The following is a 22,018-nucleotide window of genomic DNA, read 5'->3' as shown; positions in this document are numbered from 1 at the left end:
TTTAGATACAGTTAATCCTGTTTTATAGCAGAAAATTAGTAGATATACTCCTCAAGCCCCCTTATCACTGATTTCCATAACTTCACTAAATTTAATAGGAAAATAAATTAGGATTTTTAAATGAAAATAGGAATTTTCATTTTGTCTGAAAGACAGGTGTTGACAGTTCTTATTTTTAAAAAAATGTAGTTTTATCTCAAAGTTTTATCATCTTATTGAGGGGGAAATATGACCAATAGAAACTCTTCTGCTAACCCTATGGAAAAAAAGTGTTTTAAAATGTATTTTCCTCAACAACCATATCTCATATACTTCAAAATTAGGATCCAAAAAATAAGAGATGTTTTTCAAATTCTGGTATACCACATTTCTCCATCCCTGACTTGTACATAAAGATGAGACACCAGTCATTTGGATGATATTTTTTCCTTGTAGCACAAGGTGAAGTCAAGAAATGTCACACTTGCAGCCCTCAATGAAAGAGGACCTTGATAAAATTCAGAGCCTCTAGGTGCTAGTGCATGCAATAACAGCTCAAATAAACACAAATAAACTCCAGTGTCCTCACTTTCAGAATACTAATACCTCCACCTACATATACAGCACATTCTTTCACTACAGTGACCGAAACGTTGATGCCTGGGAAAGTATCCAGACCTGAGACAACAGAATAAGTGTGTTACCCAAAGCAGTGATTGTAGCTTCCTGAAATTAGCTCCACTTCATTCCTTTCATTCCAAACCTTGCAGACGAGTCACGTTGCATTGCTGCTCTTTATAGCACTGTATCTAGTGAGACCATTTGAATATGTCTTCCTAGATCTTTCCTGGCTGTCTTCCCTGCACCCGGATGACTCAAGAACTGTCAGATACAGGGCTTAACCTTTGTTCTAAAAACTGCTTATGTGCATCTCTGAGACTGGAAAAGGAGAAAGAAAAAAAAAAACCACACACTTTTAAAATATTACACTTGATTGTCAAAGTGAGAGTCTAAAAATTATAGGATAAAACAGAGCACAGGGATTTGGAAAGAAAAGAAATGAGGACAAGAAAAGAAGACTTAGGCACAGACAATTGCTTGAGCCAGCAGGAAAACAGTCCAACACATGGACAGGGCCATGCTGTTACTTTATTGATGCTTAAATGCAGCATTACCAGCTTTGCCCATATTTCCCTGCTGCTCAGTTTTGTCTGCTTTGCCAGCAAGCCTTGAGCCTGCTGTGATAAACTGGGTAGGAAGAGCGCAGTCAGGGGAAGGTTATCCACAAGATATTGAGTGACTGGGACAGAAAGGGTTTGCCACCTTCCCCCAGAACTTGCTGACCACCCCATTTCCAGTTCACAATATGCAGGTGATCCTGCCAAACACTGGGAGATGGAAAATTTAGATTAATGCTGTCTCCTCCATTCTTAATCTCTGAAAAATATCTTCCCAATGGGGTTGTGCAAACAGACTGTTCCCTACCCACAGCATAGAGAAGCCTACTCTCAAGTAAAACATTCCCAAGATCTATCTGAGGATTCTCCACAGAAATTATTCACAGTCTGGTGTATTTAAAAACTTTATCTCAGTTCCCTCTGTTCCTGCTGTCTCCTTCATTGTGACAAAACCCTTTTACATCATCACAGAGGACAGATGTCATTGTACACAGGGCAGCCACATCAACACATCCCCCTTTCTCTTGGACACTGCTCTGTTTAGCAGAGTACAATCTAACCCCACAGCTTGTGTTGGGCACAGCTTTCAAAACCATCCCTTGGCTGAATGCATCCCTGCAAAGATGTCACACAGATCTCTGGCAGGATCGCCCCATTCCCATCACCTCAAGCACTGTGTGGCAGTGACACCACGCAAAACTGCCCCTCAGACTGTGGCTCAGGCAGAGATTCTACCTGAGGGATACAGCACTGGCCAGCATCAGCTGCCAGCCTGCTCCAGCTGGTTAGACACCAACACCTCCAGCTGCAGGGAGAAACAAACTGAGGCCTGACTGATGAACAGGGCTTTGTTAACAAGGTCAGAATGCAGGCGAGTCCTGTCCTACTACACAATAAAATAAAAAGCCTGAGGAGCCACTGTTATCTGCAGTCCTTGACTCTCTTGAGACATAAGGCCAAGCCCATGGCCATACAGCAGTTTTGGTATGACATTGCTCAAGTCATTTAGTCAGCTCTAGGCTATGGCTTGGATTTTCCAGCAGTTCCACACTCACCTCATCAGAGTGAGTGAAGGTTTGTGACGTCTCAATGAGAATAATTTTCATCATGTGTAAGTGTGTGTGTGTGACTGTGGTTTTCCTTTCCTCAGGCAATTTGCTGCTCCCTTGAGCTCTGTCTAGATAAGGGAGAGAGTCTCAATCACAGCCCTTACTTTATTTATTGCAGTATCTCTTTTTGGCAGAGAACTGCTATCACACTCATTTTACCAACATAAAAAAGCACTATTCCTTTAGGCGTCTTAGGAAAAAAAGTATTTACTTTAAATTATCCTAGAGGAGCAAATAGAGAATCTCCTGCTTCTCTGTTTCCAAAAACGATGATAGAGTGAAAACAAAAAAGCAAACAAATTAACAAAAACAAACAAAAAAATCAACCAACGGCAAGGAAAAAAGAAAAAAAAAAAAACCACCACCAAACCAAACCAAAAAAGGCTACAGGAAGATAATACAACCAAAAATGCAATCAAATACAGATCTCAGGTTTTAAAGCACACAGTTAATCCTTTTGTATTGTTATAAGTGCATAACATATTGTTAGCTTTTTGCAACTATTGAGATAAATGCTATATGTATAATACTAAAATAGCTTTTCTGCATGAATATAGGGTTTTTTTCTTTGTTCTAATAACAAAAGTTAGACATAATTTTTTAGAAATAGTATGCTTAAACTACTCGCCTAATTAAAATAAAAGCCTTAAATGTGTGATGGGGACCCTGCAGCTAACACAAAAATTATCCACACTCATCAACTACAAAAAGCCAAAACCACCACCCAAATTAAAATAAATAATAAAAAGAAAAAGAAATAAAAATGAAATTAAAACCACAAACCATGCTTTAAAAAAGCAAACCCAAAAAGTAGCCATGCTAAATAACTCCCCAAAAAAATTTTACTATACAAAAAAACACCTAAAAATATACAACAAATTAATGTATTGTAAAGTGTATTTTGAAAAACGTTCCCGAAGCAACCGTGCCGCTCCGGCAAGGGGACACGCGGTGGCACTGCCGCCTCTCGCTCCTCCAAGGGCTTGTCCTGCCGGGGAGGAGCCGCTTCCCTTCCCCCTCCGAGGGATCAAATCCAGCCAGAGGGAAGAGGACACGTGCAGGAAAAACGTCCTGCTCTTCCTGCCTAGCCTGCACTTAGGTGTAACACCTTCAGCCAGGGGATCTGAAACAAAAAGGGAGGGAAACCAAACCCTGAGTGAATGGCACTTGGCTTTCTGTGTGCTCCTAGAGATTCACACACGTTGTTTCTGGGTGTATTTAAGATGCTGCTTCACATTGAAACTGAACACATCAGTGTTCATACTTACACCAGTTCTTCCTGCAGCTGAAAATCACCTGTTTCCAGGGTACAAACCCAGCTGGTTCCTTAAGTCCTGACAGAGAGGGAGGGGGACTGGGAAGGGAAAAAAGAGTGAAACAACGAATCACCACAACTTTCATATAAAAAGTTTTGTGGTTTAGGCCAAGCACATCTGGTAAGAATAAGAAATACATAGTATTAAAAAAAAAAAAATTGGTTTCCTGGTCTGCTTGACTGCATCAGACACTGGGCTGAAAGCAAATGTTTTTATATGTGATTCTACATCTCTTAATGTGCATATGCTTTGTAATTAATTCTCTTTTTCAAAAGTCTAATGAGCAAACATGTATCACAAGTTGCAATATTTTACAGATAACCCCAGCTATTTTGCTTTCCCTCTGCAAATGACACTGCTAAAGTATTTCACTCTCAAAAGACTTGGGGCTTTTTTTTTATTCAGTTGAGGTGGGATATTAATCCAAAATAAACCATCTTCAAGGAATTGCTGTTGATGGGGCAATCAGTTACATGATACTTGTTTATTTTCTTCAGCTAAGAAAAAACAATTCATTTCTATTTCAGATCTTGGTTAAGCATTTTCTGAATTGCTGTGCAGGCAAAATTCTTTCTTTCTCCTCTCTCCCCCCACCCCCAACTTTCCAGTCACCACTCCTAGTTACAAGGAGAGAAATCCATCTCAGAAATCCAATTAAAATTTTAAAGCCCAGAGCAAACTGCTATTTTTTGCCACAGATCTCACAAGCAAAAATAAGTGTACATGCTTGCTAAACAAAGTTAATAACAATTCAATAGTTCTTCGAACAGAGGCAGTGCCAATGTGCCAAGAACTTGTAAATCTCTGTGTGGTGTCAGTGACATCCAAGGACACCCTGCACAAGAGTATTTTCTAATTATTAAATCCATTTCAGGCACATTTTTTTGTGTTAAACCAAATTGGTTTTGACTATAAAAACTATCCAGAATTTGTGTTTGTGCTGGAGTTAGAGAATGGAGAAGAGGGCAGGGAAAAGGAGGAGGGGAGGAAATGTTTCACATTTTTTAGACTATTTCTAATCTCCTCACTCGTACTGCCTGAGAATGAAGTATCTATTGTTTACTGGAAATGCTTTTGTGACTGTCTGCATGTCAGAAAAAGGGTCTAACATAGCTTCTGACATAGTTTACATTCCTTTCTAGCTGTGATGTGTCTTCCCTATTGTTTTTCCTACCCTATCCTGTCCATTTTTTTTTTATCCTTGTACTTTTCTGTTACAATTATTTCCTGCCCATCCCAATTCTGCCAATATTCATGTGATAGACTGATGAGATGAACACAGCTTTATTAACAGGTCAGGGTGCAAATTAATCCTGTCCTACTGCACAACAACAACAAAAAAGCTGTATGCCGGAGGAATCACTGTTATCTGCAGTTCTGCCACATACCTCCAATTTCTTCCTCTCCACAAATTCCTGCTCCTCTTTCCCAGCTGGTTCCCCCCTACACCCCACCATCTGCAAACTTTCTGCTCCAATATTTAACTTTCTCCCATTTATAAGGACAGAAGAAGTGTGTCACTCATTTCCCTTCAACCAGTGAAACTATTCTCATGCACCACTCTCTTGTGGGTGCCACATTAGAACAAAGGGGACAGACTTTAGTCCAAGTGATGAGAAGGGCCAGAGCTCCCTCCCCGTATTAGTGAACAACCAGGAGAGAGACAAAGAGTAAAAAAAAGAGGGGTAAAAGGATTCTGGACTCATGTGGAGCCAGTTCTTCCTCCCCATCCTGAGTTTTGTGAGAAGGTGCCCAGTTTCTTATGTTACAGTGCACCCTAAGTCAAAAGTATCACCCCAGTTCCTCCCCAGCCATCTGTACCCTCACAGCTGTCTGAAACTTGGTTTTAAAAAAGTTTCAATGGCTTGTTTTGAGTCCCAGCATGTTTCTGAAATAGCAATATGTGAAGTTGAAAGCCACATTAGTTTTCATTCGCTTTTAAGAATCAGCGGGTTTTCTGTTGAAATACCTACATGTAGGTTGGTGAAATTTGGGTTGGTTTTTTTTTGTGCAACCCTGGATCACAGTTCTTTTTCTAAAACCTGCATTTTCCTTTTCCCAACACACTGTATGTTCCCTTGTTCCTCCCCTTTCAACCGTGAGCCGAGTGTTTGAACACGGACTCCAGGCTGTGTCCTGAGATCCTGGGAGAACTTCAGCTTTCTCGCAGCTGTGCTTCAGGGAGCAAAACCCGCTCACGACAGCAAGGGCAGAGTCAGTCGGGGTTTTTCCAAGCTGTAATTGCGCAATTCCCTCATCACCTCTTTACCATTAAACGGAGAGAAGGCTGCTGCAACTCATCTCTCTGCAATCCCTTAGGGCAGCCTGGAAAAAAACCAGACAGCAGGAAAAGCTCCTAAACCAGCAGCCCTATAACCATCCCGCCTGGAAGTTTGTTCTTCCAAGCACCGCGCTTAGAACACCTTCTATTTCCAGGCTGAAACTTCCGTACAAAATGTGTAAACGCGTAAGAATACAGAATTATCTTATAAATACCGAGATGCAAAGCATCTATGAGGGACGGCACGTGAGGACAGCGCATGTTTGTATGTTTAAAACGGGTCCGTGTGTTTGTTCACGAGCGAGGACGCGTGCCAGGGGAAGCCGGTGTCCCGGCGGGGGCGGCACGAACACAAACAAACACAAACACAAACACACAAACACAGTAACACTAGCACACACACACCAAACGCACGATCGCGGCCCCGGGAGCTCAGCCCCGGACTGCCCCGGCGGAGGATGGGCACAGGCGGCGCCCGGCGCTCCCGGAGGCGGCGGCCGCTCCCCGCTGGGCTGGGCTGGGCTGGGCTGGGCTGAGCTAAGCTGAACTGAGCTGAGCTGGGCTGGGCTGGGGGGCCGGGCAGCCCCGCCGGACCCTCGCCTGCGGCGGGCAGGGCAGGGGAGCGGAATAGGGCCGAGGGCCCGAGCAGGGGAGGGAGGGCAGTGCCGTGGGCCGGGCCGGTGCCGTGGGCCGGGCCTGGCACCTGTGCGGCGGGCGGGGCGCGGCTCGGCCCCGGCGCTGGGGAAGCGGCGGAGGCGCAACAGGTCTGCGGAGCCGAGCTGAGCCCGGCCGTGCCCATGGCCGGCCGCGGGCCCGAGCAGGGCTACATCCGCACCGTGCTGGGCCAGCAGATCCTGGGCGAGCTGGACAGCTCCAGCCTGGCGCTGCCCTCCGAGGAGCGGCTCAAGCTGTCGGGAGATCGCGCCGGGGAGGAGAAAGCGCTGCGGATCCACCGGCAGGTCCAGCAGACGCTGGCCAGGAAGAGCCGGGGCTCGCTGTACAATGGTGAGTGCCTGCCCCGCCCCGTGTGCTCTCCAGGAGGGGACCCGGGACACGGCTCCGGGCTGGAGCCCGGCTGGCCCCGTGTCCGCGGCTTCCCGGGCCTCTGTCGCCTCTCCTTTTACTCTTTCCCACCGCCGCCAGTCAGAAGTTCCTCGCTTGCAGCCTCCGCCGTGTCTCGGTGCGTGGCCGCTCCAGGCTCTCCGCTGCCCGGGAGGGGAACCGAGCCGAAATTCTCCAAATCCAGCAACCGCTTCGTGTGCTTATTTTAATGCCTTTAGCTTTACACACTGCTCCTGTTTGCCAAGTGAAATGGAAGAATCGTAGGGAAAATTTTGCTTGTTTAATCGTGAGATTTAAAAAAAAAAAAAAAAAAGCAACAAAAAACAAACTAAAAGTTTGGAAAAGTAACTCTAGGGAAAGGCATGAATGGGAAGCACAGAGTAATGCTATCACGCGTTATTACCAGTTCTTTGACGTGCGTGATACAAATTGACGTCTGTCATCGCTCGCTTCCAAGATCTTGTAGCCAGGAGGGCAGAGCCGTCAGGAAATCTGCAGCCACACCTTGTGCCCCAGGAAGAGCCCGAACAAGGTGACTGTGCCACAAGGTGACTGCCAGGTGCTGAGGGTTAAAGGCAAGGTGCTCGAGGGGATTGGTCTTAACTATTCATGAAGACTTTATATACCATGAGACTTTAATTTTGTTTTTTAATGGGAAGATAGGACTGACTTTCAGGCTACATGCCCTGTTGCTCCTTTGTCCTTGAAGAAGCTGTCACCTTTCATTTGCTAAAAGCTGTGACACAAAAATCTTTGTAACCATGCTTCACTTTTCTATCTTAACAGTTAGGCAGACAAATATTTTCTTGTTCTTTGTCTGCCTCTATTTAAAAAAAACAACTCATGGCAAAAATGGACATATTCTGCTTGTAGAAATCAGTTGTACAAATCATATAACGGGTGTACAATGTGCAGATAAACATGCAAGTCCTTAGTTTGGCTGCTGCCATTAAAATACGGTTTCTAAACTCTTTTAGAGTAGCGTGATTTCTTCTCTCAGCAGACAGCCTGCAAAAAGCTTTTTAAGCAGTAGCTTATAAATGATACGGTGTTATGAAGCTGAGCTCATGTCTCTAAACCATGCATAAAACACTATGAAATCACAGTTCCCATGCTGTCAAGTCATCCTGGCTTTTCTGGAATACATTAACAGATCTGATGCATTTGGGGATAGTTATCTTGGTTTGCTTTGTTTTTCTAAAGGTCAGGTATTTGATGCCCTTGCATTTCTGAGACACCAAAACTTTTAAACTTCAGGATGAGGGGTGGAAAATGACATGTAGCATGTCTTGTTCATGCAAAAAATGAACTTTTCTTCTTTGAAACATATTTCTATGGGCAAGTTACTGTACAATTTTTAGTCCCACTGCAAAACTCAGAAAAAATTAATTAAAACTGAAATGCATTCCATGAATTTATACATGTATAATACATGTATATCTGTCAAGGATATATAATGTGAATCGTAGCCAATCTTGCACTTATCATGTTCACTTTCCTGCAAAATATGTGCGTATTTGCATGTGTGTCCCCATGTGGTTTCTGTACAGACTTGCTCAAAACTGGACCATAGTTTGAGAAACATTTAAATTCTGATGTGTAGGGAACTTTTAAAAATTATGCCCTCTTTTACATGCAAAAGCATCTCTTTCTGTGTACTATAGCCCTTTTCTGGCTACATTCATCAAGGTTCCTATATTGTTTGCAGTTGCAGAAGGGATTACAAAGATTTAGAGGGGGCAGGAGCAGTCCCCTGTGATATAACTATCCTGCCTATAGGAGTGTGTCAGGCTCTGCTCAGCAAGGTACTTAGTGCATACCTAACCACAGTGTTCACATGCATGCCTAAAATTAGCCAAGCACATAACCACTGGGTATGAAAAATCAGTGCTAGGAAAGGTCTTGCCCAGTGTCATCGGTGCACACCCATTTTCTACTGGCTGTGCTGGAAACTTGGAAGCCACAAGAAGCAGTTTGTCGGCCACCATAATTTCTCCTTAGAGTTTCAAATTAGAGGTGTCTGCTTGGCCTTCAGCACTACTTTTATATGGAAAAACTTAGGTTTTTCCTCCTACCCCCATACTGTTTCCTGCCGTTTTCTCCCTTTTGGAAGGTGTTTCTTTCTGATAGAAATTCAGTAAAGTTCAGATTTGAGGATTCCACCTGCTGCCAAAAGATTGAACTTACATATGTCCTCAGCTCTTTTCAAGATGTTGTCAAGCATTGTTAATAGCTTTTCAAGCAGTTCAACAACAGCTGCAACTTGTCCATTTTATTCATTGCCGAGCCTTTGTAAATTAAAGACTGGACTGCCCTTAAAAGTTTTGAACAACAAGCAGTCATATCAAATTTCTGTATGCTATTTAAGGATGGAAATACAATGCTAGGTAGTTCTACCTTATCAAAGTGAAAGTGGCCTTTGGAATCACAGACTTTAATGACTGGTGTTTTGTCACACATGCTGTTTTTATTTTATGTACATTTTAGGAATTTTTTAAACTTCATTCTGTGTATGAGTCCACTTGCCTCTGATCTTGTTCCTTTTTGGAGTTTGATTGGCTTTTCAAGGCATCCTCATCAGATCCTCGCTGTAAAATCAGGGGCAGAATTGAGTAATGTATCATAGAAAATCAAATGCCTAGTGAACTGCTGGCTGTGTACTTATTCTTTTTCTAACAAGTTCTATAAACACAGTGTGTTTAACAAAAACAAACCAACCAAACAACAAAAGAATAAAAGCAGAATTCAATCTTATGTGATTTCCAAATAAACAGCATCAGTATAAGATGGTAGAAATCAGAGATTTATTTCCTCATATTTATTAATTTCTAAAATTATTAGTATTTTGTTTTTACAATTGCTTTTAGGAACTCAGGGCACTTTTCTATCCTCAGCTTTCTATTTTGCAGTATGCTGGCATGTTAACTGTTGCATAGTAATTTTCTGTTTCTATCTTTCTGAAATAAGGAAGTAGAAAAAATATCCGTGTTGACTTTCAATTTTTGTTGGTTTTGTTACATTCCTTGCCTTTGCTTCCGGAGCCAGAAGAAATCTTTTTCTTAAATTTGAACCCTTTATAAATGTCCTAACCAATACAAAATGTTAGAAAAACTCCTTTGGGACCAGGCATGTGCTGGCAGAGTGATGAAGGAGCACAATCAAAAGGAAGGCTCTTTGATCTTGAGATGAAGGGATTCAGTGATGGTTTTGATATGCCATTATTGAATGTCATCATCTCAGTCCATCCCGAGTGCTGGAGTATAGAAAAGGATGAAAGGGTGCCAGTCCAGGAATCCCCATGGCGAGGTGACCACCCAGGGGCTCTGAGCAGGAGTGGACAATAAGCATTGGGCAGGGGGGCACTGTAGGTGTGTGACAGTCCCTCAGTTCCTGTTACACTGGTGTGTGCAGGCACAGCTGCACTGATGACTGCCCTGAGAGGTTCAAAGCCAAAATTTGGCTTTCATGATATCTATTCAAATGCAAAAGCTGGAGAAGACTCAGAACGGAGTTACAACTGTACATGATTTAAGGGGATTTGATACACCCAGCTCTTTGGCAGAGATAAGTCTTTTTCATCTACCAGTATCTTGGAGATGCCTCTTGTCATTGTTGTTTTTGAAAGCAAAGCAAACATTAGGTTGGTCTGTCTGCAGCCATAGGCAGTGATTGCTGGGGAGAAATTTCCAAGCCTCGGGAGGTATCGGGCTTGTCACATCCAGGGGAGCAAAGGGGCCTTGAGAAGAGTCTCTGTGGAGACAGATGGGATTTCTGCTCAGTCATCTGTACAGCCTACTGCCTTCTGATACTGTAGTTTTTTATGGTTTCAGAATTTTCTTGTATCTGTTGCAATATCAGGTGACTTGAGCACAGCTTTTATTTTAGGCTTGGAGAAGAGCGAAGGGGGTTCCGTTTGCCTCCTTTGCTGACCACATCCAAGCTGTTCCTCAGCTGTTTTAGTTCATATTGACAAGGGAGAGGGAACTGATAAGCAGTTGCCCACACATGGTGTCTGGTGCTGTCTGAGATGCCTGAGTTGTCCAAAATACCCTTATGGGATGACAGACATGATGCAGGGCCTGCAGCAAACCCATTTTTTCCTGACTGGATGCTGGAAATCAAGTGTGGTGTCCTATGGCCTCTCAAATAGTGTTTGTCCTCTGTGGATGAGTAACTGAATCATGTGCTTATTTCCTGAGCAGAGAGTTCTTGTGAGACTTTAAACACTGAGAATCACAGTGAGATTCTCCTAACAGTATTAGTCCTAACAGTAAATATTAGTCCTAACAGTATTAGTCCTAGCAGTAAATGAGAACACATTATAAATTTAAAAAATAATAATTCATGGCTTTTTAAAACCAAACAACAAAACAGTGCACTGGGTGTGTAAAGTTTTTGTGGTACAGTGAAAATAAACTGAAGGCAGCCTCGCTGGCACAGGCATGTTCTGATCAGGTCACCAATTCTGCATCTCATAACTGTTGGAAAGGCACAGCATTTCAGTTCCTACTTCTTCCTTTACCACGCTGACTTTTGGCACAAGTAACCAGCACACAGTAAAAAGACATGCCTTTTATGTCTACCTAATAAATCTACAGGTAAAAGGCCAACAAAATAATTTACTGATGTGATAAGAGCAAGCAAGAGATAACTGCAAAGTGAAATTCCACAGGTTGACATATTCTGTGTTTGTCTCTGAAAGGGAAATTTCTACTGATGGATAATTTCATAGGGAGACTGAAGGTGAAAAAAGGGGACTGGTTGAAAGACAACTGCACAGTACAATTTTTGATTGACTGTATTTTCTTTTTGCCAGGAGGGAACTGTTAGATGTGTATTTTATCCTCAACCAGTTCATGGATGACCTTGTTGTTTTTAACTTATCCTCTTTTCTGTATTTTTATTTTTGATAAAGGCAACCTTAGAGTTGCCTAAAATACACAAAAATTACTTGCTGAAAGGACCTTTATGGCCTAAGTAGATAACTGAGAATACTTTCTCACTAAGTAAACAGGGAAAAAAAATACTAACTGTAAAGAAACAGAAATTTATGGGTATTTATATTTCAAGATTTATTTATTAAAGTCCTTTAATATGCAGCAATTAAGAAGGTGAATCTTACTGGGCATCTGAAATAGTATGTTGCTATGTGAAGTACATGACACAAATGAGACATCCATATAGATTTGTAGATTTGGAATGATGGTGCACATTTCTGGGAATTTTTTGCAGTATAAGAGAACAATTTCCTCTTGCCTCGTTCTCATATACTCAGGTAACCCTTGGGCTGTGGTAACCTTGTAATGTCAGGAAAGAATTACTACAATCCAATCATGGGTTTGACCAAGCTGCACCATTCCACTCTCATGACATGAAGTTACTGTGAATGTGTCCTAACAAATCACCTCATACGTGTTTAGGTCTACCAAAATGAGAGAAATAGAAGTATGATTATGCAAGCAAAATAATTGCATTTATTATTGAATTAGACCTCAAATTGTCACAGTCTGCCATTATACGGTTTGGTGTTTTACTGTATTATCAGATACACAAATCTGGTCTTCAGCAGTTTGGGCAAGTCAGTGATTGGTTCTTTAGATTTCTTTTCTGTAGTATCTCAGGTAATATTTGCTATTTTGAAAATTGATGGCTAGTTAACTTTTTATTGACCACTCTTACCTCTTCAGCCCATTTATGACTGATTTGAGGTCTTACTTTCAACTTCTATTTCACCTCTTTAAAGCTGTGTTATTTATATTCCTATATGCAGATTCTCATAGTGACATGGGAGTCTCATGAATTATTATTTCATTAATATCTGTGCTTTTAAAAGTTTCATTAATAGAAGCACTCACTCTTTGAAAATGCATTCTGTAAGTGAAAAAAAGGAACAGCCTGAAGGTTTTGTTGGACTCTGGGGTTTTTAATGGAAGAAAGAATCACAGTGCGCTGCTCTATTTTCAGAGCTGGGTCATGGACAAAAAGAATCAGAGCAGATAAACTGTGGATCTTTGACATTATTTGTAGGATTAGTGAACCTTTCAGGTGCAGATTTGAAGTGTCACTGGACAGCCCAACTTTGCAGCACCATGAGCACTAGAGTTTGTTCTCAGACTCTTTGGGCTGTTTGGGTGCAGCACTGAGATTAGTGAAGCATTATTTGTTCCCATACATTGTCATTAAATTAGCACCTGGGGGAGAAGAAACAGCAGCAGTTGAGATAGACAGCTGTGAAATAAACACTAAAGTCTACACTCAGTGTGTGCTGGTTGTTTACAATTATACATGGTGAAAATCTGCATCTCTAGGGTGCACAGTAACAGATACAGACATCAACCCATGTTTCTCAGCTCCAATCTACAGCTGCAATATTTTCATCTCTTGTGTACTTTGCATGTCATAGTCAGCTAGAGTAAACCATGCATTTATATATTTGCATATACATCCAAAGTGGTTACAATGAAAAATAAGTGTTCTTAGTTCAGGGATGCTGTTTCTCAGCACTTAATCAGCTCGTTATCTGGGTTATTTATAATATCAACTTTCTTTGCTAAAACATTTTTCATAGCTACATGAATCACTAGACTCCTAAAAGCTAAAAATAACTTGTGAGTAAAGTATATTGGGGAACTGAAAAAAATGGCTTGTATCCTCAGGAAAATGCAAATATCCCTCCATCATTTTCCTGTTCAATTTTCAGCTTGTAGAAATGTCAGTGCTGGCTGCTACCTTTCAGTAGTGCTGTGTATCATCCTCTATAACAATGCCATGTTTTGTTATGATCTTACTAATTTCAGTCTTTGGTTCCAGGCAGCCTGCACCGAGCATCCAGTGTACCAGAGCGTGTCTATAACATGGGAATCACCGAAAATGATTTTGCACCAAGGTCTCCCTACAGTTTCTCATATTACCAGGCAAACCAGGTGAGGGAAGGAAGACAATGAGTAGAAATAAATATAGTATCACACACATAGTTTGTTCATTTTGTTGCCACAAAATAATAGCATTTAGATGGTGTTTGCTTGTTTGTTTTCTTCTTAAAACCTGATTTTTAGAAAAGGAGGGTTTTACAATGAAACCTCTTAATGTTCTCCCTTCCAGTGACTTCAGAGCCCAGTAGCCAAATTCTAGTCAGTCAAACAGATGGGCTGTTTCCAGTCCTGTTGGGTTTGTGAGAATTGGCATCAGGGAAGAAAATGAAAAATCATATTTACACTCCACTAATGCAAAGGGTGTGACAAATCAGATCTTCATCCCTCCCACCAGACAGCAGCTCAGTCAGCCTGTCCATACCTCAGGGTGGCCAGAGGCCATGTTGCCCAGGCAAACAGAATTAAACCCCAAAACCAAAGGAAAACAGAGCTAGTTTCACAAATACTCTTGTTTACACAAGGTAGAATGGTTTCTTATCATTTAAATACTCCTGTTGTAACCTGTTTTATCATAACAAGAATTCCGGCAGTACAGTCCTTGCAGTACAATGATGTTTCTAAACCATATAATCATAAATTGGTCTTGTTATTTTGACCAGCTTTTCTTGGGGTCATGGCTTGAATGCTGAGATTAATAATTGGTTTTCTGCAAGGTTTTTGACACAGCTCAAAACTGGTTTTGAACCTATTTGAAGGAGCAGCTGGGAAATCAACAGAGCTCAGTAGCAATGCTCCTGCACGATCAATTTGGTAAACCAAATACATTTTGGCTTGAGAACAGAAACATTTATTTACTAAATGACTGTGTATGAAGGGGGAATTCCTTTGTAATTTTAGCTTACTCGAGAATGGCTTTTTGTCGTTAAAAGTAATAGGCCACCTTTTGACCAGTGAGTGAAGCAGCTCTGACTCTGTATAGGGAGAGACAGATGCATTTACCGAAACACATTTCATTCTCTGTCTTCCCATCCTCTATTCTCACCTGTCCTGCAGTCCATAATATTTGACCTAAATCCATTCCTTCCATAGGAGAGCAACAAGAGGAAAACTGGAGGTGACATAGGAATCACAAGAAATTATTTAATACAGTTTACCAGGCAGGGGGTGGGGAGAAAAGAGAAAAAAGTGTAAAACCTGGGAAAAGCCACAAGGTCTAGTACTTCACAAAAACATTAATTATCCCCAAACAACAGGTAAAGATATCCTTGCATAACTTCTGTAGAGCAAAGAGATATATCCAATGATCTTTGCCGGAGCCCTGCTAGTTTCTATAGCCTTTACTCCTTTTGTGAGTAGACTGTCACCCTCAGGATCTCCTCAACAGTGAAATTAAGGGAATTCAGTCTGGCATCTATCTGCTAAGCACTGTTTTCTTCAATTAAAAGCTTGTGTAAAACTTCTCAGTTTACCTTTAAAAATTGTCTTTAATATTTCTAAATTTTAACACAGTGTGGAAGTGGAAAATATGGAGCATTCTTTTATGGTTGTATGCCCTATGCCTACTGCTTTTTTAAAAATTGGTCCATGACTCCTCCTATTTCAAGGGCCAGATAGTGTCCCAAGCTGATTTAGTTCTGGAAGGCTCTGAATTGAATATACAGTCCAATAGAGAGTACAAGAAAGAAGGTATGAGAATCCAGAGACCTCAATGCTTGCTACCTAACAGTAAGAATCTTGAAGGTGGATTCTACAAAGAAGGTTAACAGCAGTGGATTTGTTTGGTTTAGGAAAGAGAAAGTTTTAAAGCAAGATGGTGATCCAGTGCAGACTGTCACCATTATGTAAAGGAAGACAAAATAATCTTAAATTGCAACTGTGAAATTAGGGAAGTCATTGAGATGGTGAAATGGTCATTTTAATTTTCTTGGAATGTTATACAATCTCCTTAATTTTTAAGAGGCTAGAGAAACAGGCACTATCTCTTTTTACTAGCTCTTATCATAAATGAACATATGCTAAATATAATGTTAAATAACTTTATAGTAGAAAGGTTATTATCAACATTCATACACTTCAGTGTAATATTTTTTATATCTGAATGATTAATTTTCTTCTGTCTATTAGACAGCCTTGAGTTTAGTTTTAGTAGCAGATGTCGGTGTTAATCCCCAAGGAGTTTCAAATGAAAAATTTCCTTTAATAATCACTCTGTTCATTACCTGGCATAATTGACTTCTGCAACTATTCTGAGTTCAGAAGATTGGATGCTTAGACTTTGTCTCCTGATATTTAGACTGTAGTTCTTCCTGCCTTCATGAGGGAGGCCCAAAAAAGTATGGCAGAGTCTCATTTAATGCACAACTTTGGCGATGTTCATGGGGTTTTTTTGTGATTCTGAGAGCAGACTGTAGAATTTTTGTCTTTACTTTGTTTGGCTTGGTTTCTTTACTGTGGCTTCTGTTGTTCCATCCCCCCTGGAGCAGGTTGCCTCCCCATCCTCTTACACAAATGGCTGGGGGACAAGGATTGCCTACAGGACGATGGAAGAGAGAGCTCAAAGGCAGCCTCTGAAGAGACTGGAGGTTTCGCCCCAACGAAATCCGGAAAGATTGGCATACATTTCCAACGATTTTCACTATGGTGGAGGGATTTCAGCTGGCTTCTCCATGAGGCATGGCGACAGCCTGAGGTCCAGCGCGACTGTGCCGCCAAGATACGCTCGCTCCGAGATTGTTGGTTACAACCTTCACGACTCCGTGCACAGGGGACGATCCTTCAAGAGACAATCCCGCCTGGGCACTGTCAGTGATGCTGTCTTTGATGGTGCCTACCCCAGCCCTGCTGTCCCTCTGTACCACCAGCCTGGCGGCAGCCGCAGCATGACCAACCTTCTGGAGAAGGAAAACTACCCTGGCCTCAGAGAGCGCGATGGGACAAGTGAGGTCCCCGACTGCGTCCCGTTTGTCTCAGAACAGGCAATCTGTGAGGTCCAGCTTCTACCAAACCGCCTTCAGAAACACACAGAGCAGGAGGGAAGTTTCCCAGGCAGCTTCCACAGCCAGTGTCACTGCAGAAACAGATGGGAAGAGGATGCCAGTGACAGCTGCTGTGGCCGCAGCAGGGAGAAATGGTTTCCTGCAGAGCGAGCAAGTGACTCTCAATGGATCTCAGCTCGGGTAAGCACAGTGCAGGACCTGCTTTGGCTCTGCTGAAAGGAACGTGTTTGTTAGAGGGTAAACTGATAGCTTGTGGTTCAGCAGCCAGCACCAAGTATGAAATATCAGTGCAGAGGAGGCAAAAAGTAGATTGGCCTTTAAAAATCCACATCCAGTGCAGCAGAGGAGAGGGGAGAAAAAACGTGTGTGTATGTACAGTGCAGGGTCTACACCTCCTGCTGAAATTTGGGACCCCCTTTTGCCAAGAATTAATTTTATCAGGAGACATGTAGCCACTGAGTAATTTACAACCTAAGTCACAATACTCAAAATTGTATTGGCAAATTTTGTGCTCAAGAGAGCCCATACGATATCAGCACAGGTTCTCACAAGAACTGGTCAGAAATGTACCAGTGGAACAGCTTTTGGCAGATTGACAATTTCCACTTAAAAATCATTCATGATTTCAAGGACATCTCTTAGGTTTTATAAACTTCAGGTAAAAGACAGGCAGAAATTTCTCTTAGCTCTGTAGCACCATGAATCCCTATTACAAATACAGACTGCTTTGAATCCCAAGACCCCAGAGCTTCTCACTACCATGAGATCCTACATGCTCTGAGGGAGTTATCTTAATTTGAAACTCTGTTAGCTCCATGCCAAAAACTCCCAAATCTGCCCCCCCCCACTTAATGAAAATTGTTTAAAATACTGGAAAAGGTTGTTTGGGATTTTTCCAAAATTACTTCCCCCACCAAAAATTCCTTTCCAGAGAAGATTTCAGACTATTTAAAAAATCTGTTCCATTTTCAAAAGATAAATTTTATTATTTCTGATTTCCCCCTCAGGAGTGAACATCTTTTCATTTTAGAACAGTTCTGAATCTTTCCAGAGCTGTTGTGTTTCAGTGGACAGAACAAGCCACTTTGTATACAGGAGATGGTTACATGCATGTTTATTCTGGTTTTTGTTGTTTCATAATTCAAAGAGGATCCTAAAATTTCTGTTTAAGTTAATCATAGTGTAATTTACAGCAGTGTTATTAAGAAATGGCTTTTTTTCCCGTAACTGTGTAGCTGTTAAGTTCATTTTTCCAAAGATGTATCTTTCTTCTTTTTCTGAGGTTCTTATTGTGTGAGAAAAAGGCTTTACCTGATATCACTGCTATGTGCAGATCAAGTATTTTTTGTTGTCAACTACATGCTGTGTGTTATGATTGTATTTGCAAAGATATATAGTATTATGCTCACTTCTGGTCTGGATTGAAATTTTCATCTCTGGATGAGGCAGGACTTAAGAGATCTGACATTAACTATGTTAACTTTTAAGTATTCAGACTTTGCAGCTAGTAAGTCCAAAAAGACCAGCTGAGAACTCACAACAACTAAAGATTTTGGAGTAGTAATACTGAAAATTGGTACTTGGTTTTGTTTTTCAGTAGGGAGGACTTTGATTTTCAGTAAGACAATTTACAAACCTGTATTCCGTTGATTTAATAATCTGCTTAAATTTTGGCGCATTCTTGAATGCATTTCTGAGCCACAACCAGCAATTTTTATCTTGAATTACATGTAGGGGCAATTTTGGCTTTTCTTTTGCTGGTGCAGACACTGGAGTCTGGTTGTCTGTCTGTAAAGGCATCAGCTGCAGATATAAAAATCAGTCTTAAATTGTTCTGCAAGTGCCTTAATTGTGACCATGTTGACTCAGATGGAAGATTTTTGATCTATTGGAAATCTTTGTGATGGCATAATTTCTGAAGTGCCAGGTTTTAGGTTCAGTGTTTTCAGTGCCAGAAGTTTTCTCAGCTCAAGGAGTTTGTAGACACTCTCAGTTTTCCTGTTATTTCTCGTTCTCTTCTTTTAGAGTTGCATTTATCTGACATACTGCTACCTTACTTGTTGCTCCCTTAGTAATGTAAAGCGGGGAAAAAAATATAAACTTGGTTTTGGAGTAATTTAATTTTTCCAGAAATCTGTACCTTTTTTTTAATTCAGGTCACAATTTGTCTTTTCAAGTGAATTAAGAGAATGTAAATAGTTGTGTAAGGTCAAAGAGAAGAAGTGGACCAGCTGTGTACAGCATTTGAAACATATCTAAAAGCATTTTCAAACTTCCTGTAAAAGAATTAGCTCATGCTATGAAAGCAAAGTAGAAGAATGAGAGTACAGAGATGCATCTCTGTGTCTTCTGGTGCAGTTAAGAGCATCCTTATGATTAAGAGCTTAGAAAAGAGAGAGACAACCTGAAGCTGTCTGAGAAATGGCAGCTTGCAGAACCTGACCACTAAGTGTGCTGAGAGCTGCCACAAAATGATTATGTGTGTATTTGTCTCAAAACTGGTATATTTTGGCAGTCAAGATGAAGTCAGAATCTGTCAAGTCATGGTTCTGTTTAACAGCCTGTGCCTGGCTGGCCATTTGTTTGGTGTCACTTCATGGGCTAGTCAGCCACAGAGCCAATTAAGTTTGCCTGTAAATACTTCAAGGGTGGGAATGGCATCTTTGCATCAAATTCTATTTTGACAAGAGTTAGGGTGCTGCAGTTTTATTGAGGGTCAGAGATGGTATTTCATCCCTTATTGCTGCCAGATAAAACATTAGGGAATGTTGTTTTTACAACAGAAGGTGACTGAATTTGGTCAAAACACTCCAAAATTGTTGCTGTGTCCGATGGATAGACGTGGTCACCTGTGCATGTTTATTACATGGTCTCAAAACCTTTGCTAATTTAAGAAATTTAACTAAAACCAAAGTTTGGAAAGCCTTGTTTTCAGTTCCCCTACAGAGTAAAAGAAGAAATATTATCTGGCTGATTTTCCATATTCCACTTTTCTGAGCATAGTTATTATTTAATATTTCTGCTTAGTTTAAAGAAAAAAATAAAGTTTTAACTTTAGTTAATATATTTACCAGGTGCTCATTTTAATTTGGGTTAAAATGTCTAATTGCAGATTCATTTACTGGGATAATTATCAAGTAAATCATTCAGATTCCAGTAGCTGGGCAGTAGGGAGTTACTGCCAATTACTGCTTGTTTCACTGTGGGTCACAGACTGCCCTCTCATCCCTTTCTGGCGGGTGGCACATCTGCTACTACAAAACTATCTGGATTTGAAAAAAAAAAAAAAAACAGAATGCTCACATTCTTGTCAGTTTTCCTCTCTCCATTTTATTTATCTGGATGCAGTGTAAATAAAACATCTGGGGAGCAGTACCACCTGTCCCAGAGCTAATGCACCTGATTGTGCCATTAAATGTTTTATGTTCCATTTATTGGGGGAAAAATGTGTTTGGTGACCTGTCTTTCCATTTTTTTATATGGCTGTCTAACACAATCATCATTTAAGCAAGCATGCTGGAAGTTGGAAAGGAAGTGGCAGCACATATTTCTGATACTCTCTACATTAGCTCTCTACCACAGCATCTCTACATACTCAGTTTAATTTTTATTTTTCCCACCTGAAAAAGGGCTTTGCCCATCTATTTCAAACAAGAACAACTTCCTTTTTTGAAAAAAAGGAGATTCTGAGTCCTGCATAGATGTAGTGTGGGAACTAAGACACTGATGAAAGGCATAAAATACAAAAAAATCAATCATCACACTATTGAGGAAAACATCAAGGTATCTTCACAGCCAGTAATAGTCACTCTGACACAGTGATGGCCTTCTTTTGATCCTCATCCACTTCTTCATGCTTCCTTTCACATTCTTCGTTCATCCATTGGATGGAAACACTGATAGAAAAATCTACTGATATTTCCATTTTGTTGTTATAACTTACAGCATGACTTGCTTTCTCCATAACCACACTTACGATTTTCTCGTCTCCCCAAATATCAGTATCTCTTAAAGCCATTATGGTATTTTCTGCTATTGGAAAGGAAAAAAAAAGTATCTCTAAGAAAAGCTAGACTTACACGAAAAATACAAAAATCCTAGTTTTACAAGACTGATAATTTTCCTGCAGTCTCTCCTCACTAGATCTCTCTGTCTGTAATTTTAAGGAGCCCAGAAGTGGAGATGACACTGGAGCGTGCAGTGAACATACTGAAGAGTGAAAATACTCAGTCGACCCCCAGGATCCTTGCTGCAGTGACTTTCATACAGCATGAGTGCTTCCAAAAAGCAGATGCCAGGAGAAAAGTAAGCAATTATTTTTTTGCCACTTACAATCAGGTAGAGAAAATAAGGTTCTATACTTTATGGCACTGTATGCCAGCATGAAATAAAGAAGGCAGTCTGAGTAACCTTATAGGATACTGATGTTGGATATTTTCCCTGAAATGCATTTATGTGTTTTGCTGCAGATTCTTTTGAGCCCACTCAGTGTATACCCACTCAATTTGCTCTTTTCTGACCAAACAAACTTAATTCTTTCAGCCCTTGTAAATCATGGAGTCTAAACATTTTATCAGTATAGTTGCTCCTGTCTCTCATTTTTACTTGAATGCAGAAATATCCCAAAAAAGAAAATTCTGAGTACAATGCAAATTTATCCAAGCTTCAGGGTTTGTTAGGACTTCACAAATGTGTTTTAAAATGTACATGGATTAGCAAAAATATTAAGGGCTCGCTGGAACTATGCACATGCATTAGTACGTTGTTTAGATTAACCAAATTTTCAAGTCTCTTACAAGAAACTTCTAAAGTCTCTTACAAGTTTTTCATAAGGGTATATTAAAAATACTCTCTTTTTCCTTTTCTTTAAATGTCACCACTGAACACAAATATGTCTCTCCTGCTGAGCAGTTCTGTACATTAAAGTGTAAGATGATTGTTTATTTTAACCATTAAAAAACATTATTACACCTGCTTTGGTTTGTAATATGCTCAGTAATTCCAGCCTTACCTCCATAATCATGTGCATACAGGCCAGTTCAGTGACCACCAAACATGTCTCAGTCCTTTTGACTTGCTTTAGGGTATGTCAGAGTCAGTTTTGGGAGAAAATAACAGTACAGGTGGCAACCTTAACTTCAAACTGAGGACAGAGCTTCAGAATTGAATGTTTGAAAGTGGATTATTATCCACACCTCTCTCAGGCAGCTTCCCAGCAAAACAAG

General features: G+C 40.8%; 1 protein-coding gene across 1 annotated transcript in view; it reads left to right on the top strand.

The window, feature by feature from the left end:
- The first annotated feature begins 6,619 nt into the window (after positions 1–6,619).
- LOC116995878 (plakophilin-2-like) overlaps positions 6,620–22,018 on the top strand; it is a 35,461-nt gene continuing 20,062 nt past the window's right edge. Inside the window, 5 exon segments of the mRNA XM_033058957.1 lie at positions 6,620–6,868; positions 13,736–13,848; positions 16,281–16,706; positions 16,708–16,973; positions 20,960–21,098. Coding sequence (XP_032914848.1) covers positions 6,661–6,868; positions 13,736–13,848; positions 16,281–16,706; positions 16,708–16,973; positions 20,960–21,098 — 1,152 coding nt within the window. The 5' untranslated portion in view covers positions 6,620–6,660.

Source organism: Catharus ustulatus, chromosome 4, assembly GCF_009819885.2.
Source record: "Catharus ustulatus isolate bCatUst1 chromosome 4, bCatUst1.pri.v2, whole genome shotgun sequence".
In the NCBI taxonomy this organism is placed as follows: Eukaryota; Metazoa; Chordata; class Aves; order Passeriformes; family Turdidae; genus Catharus; species Catharus ustulatus.
This window is presented reverse-complemented; position numbering and strand designations above follow the sequence as displayed.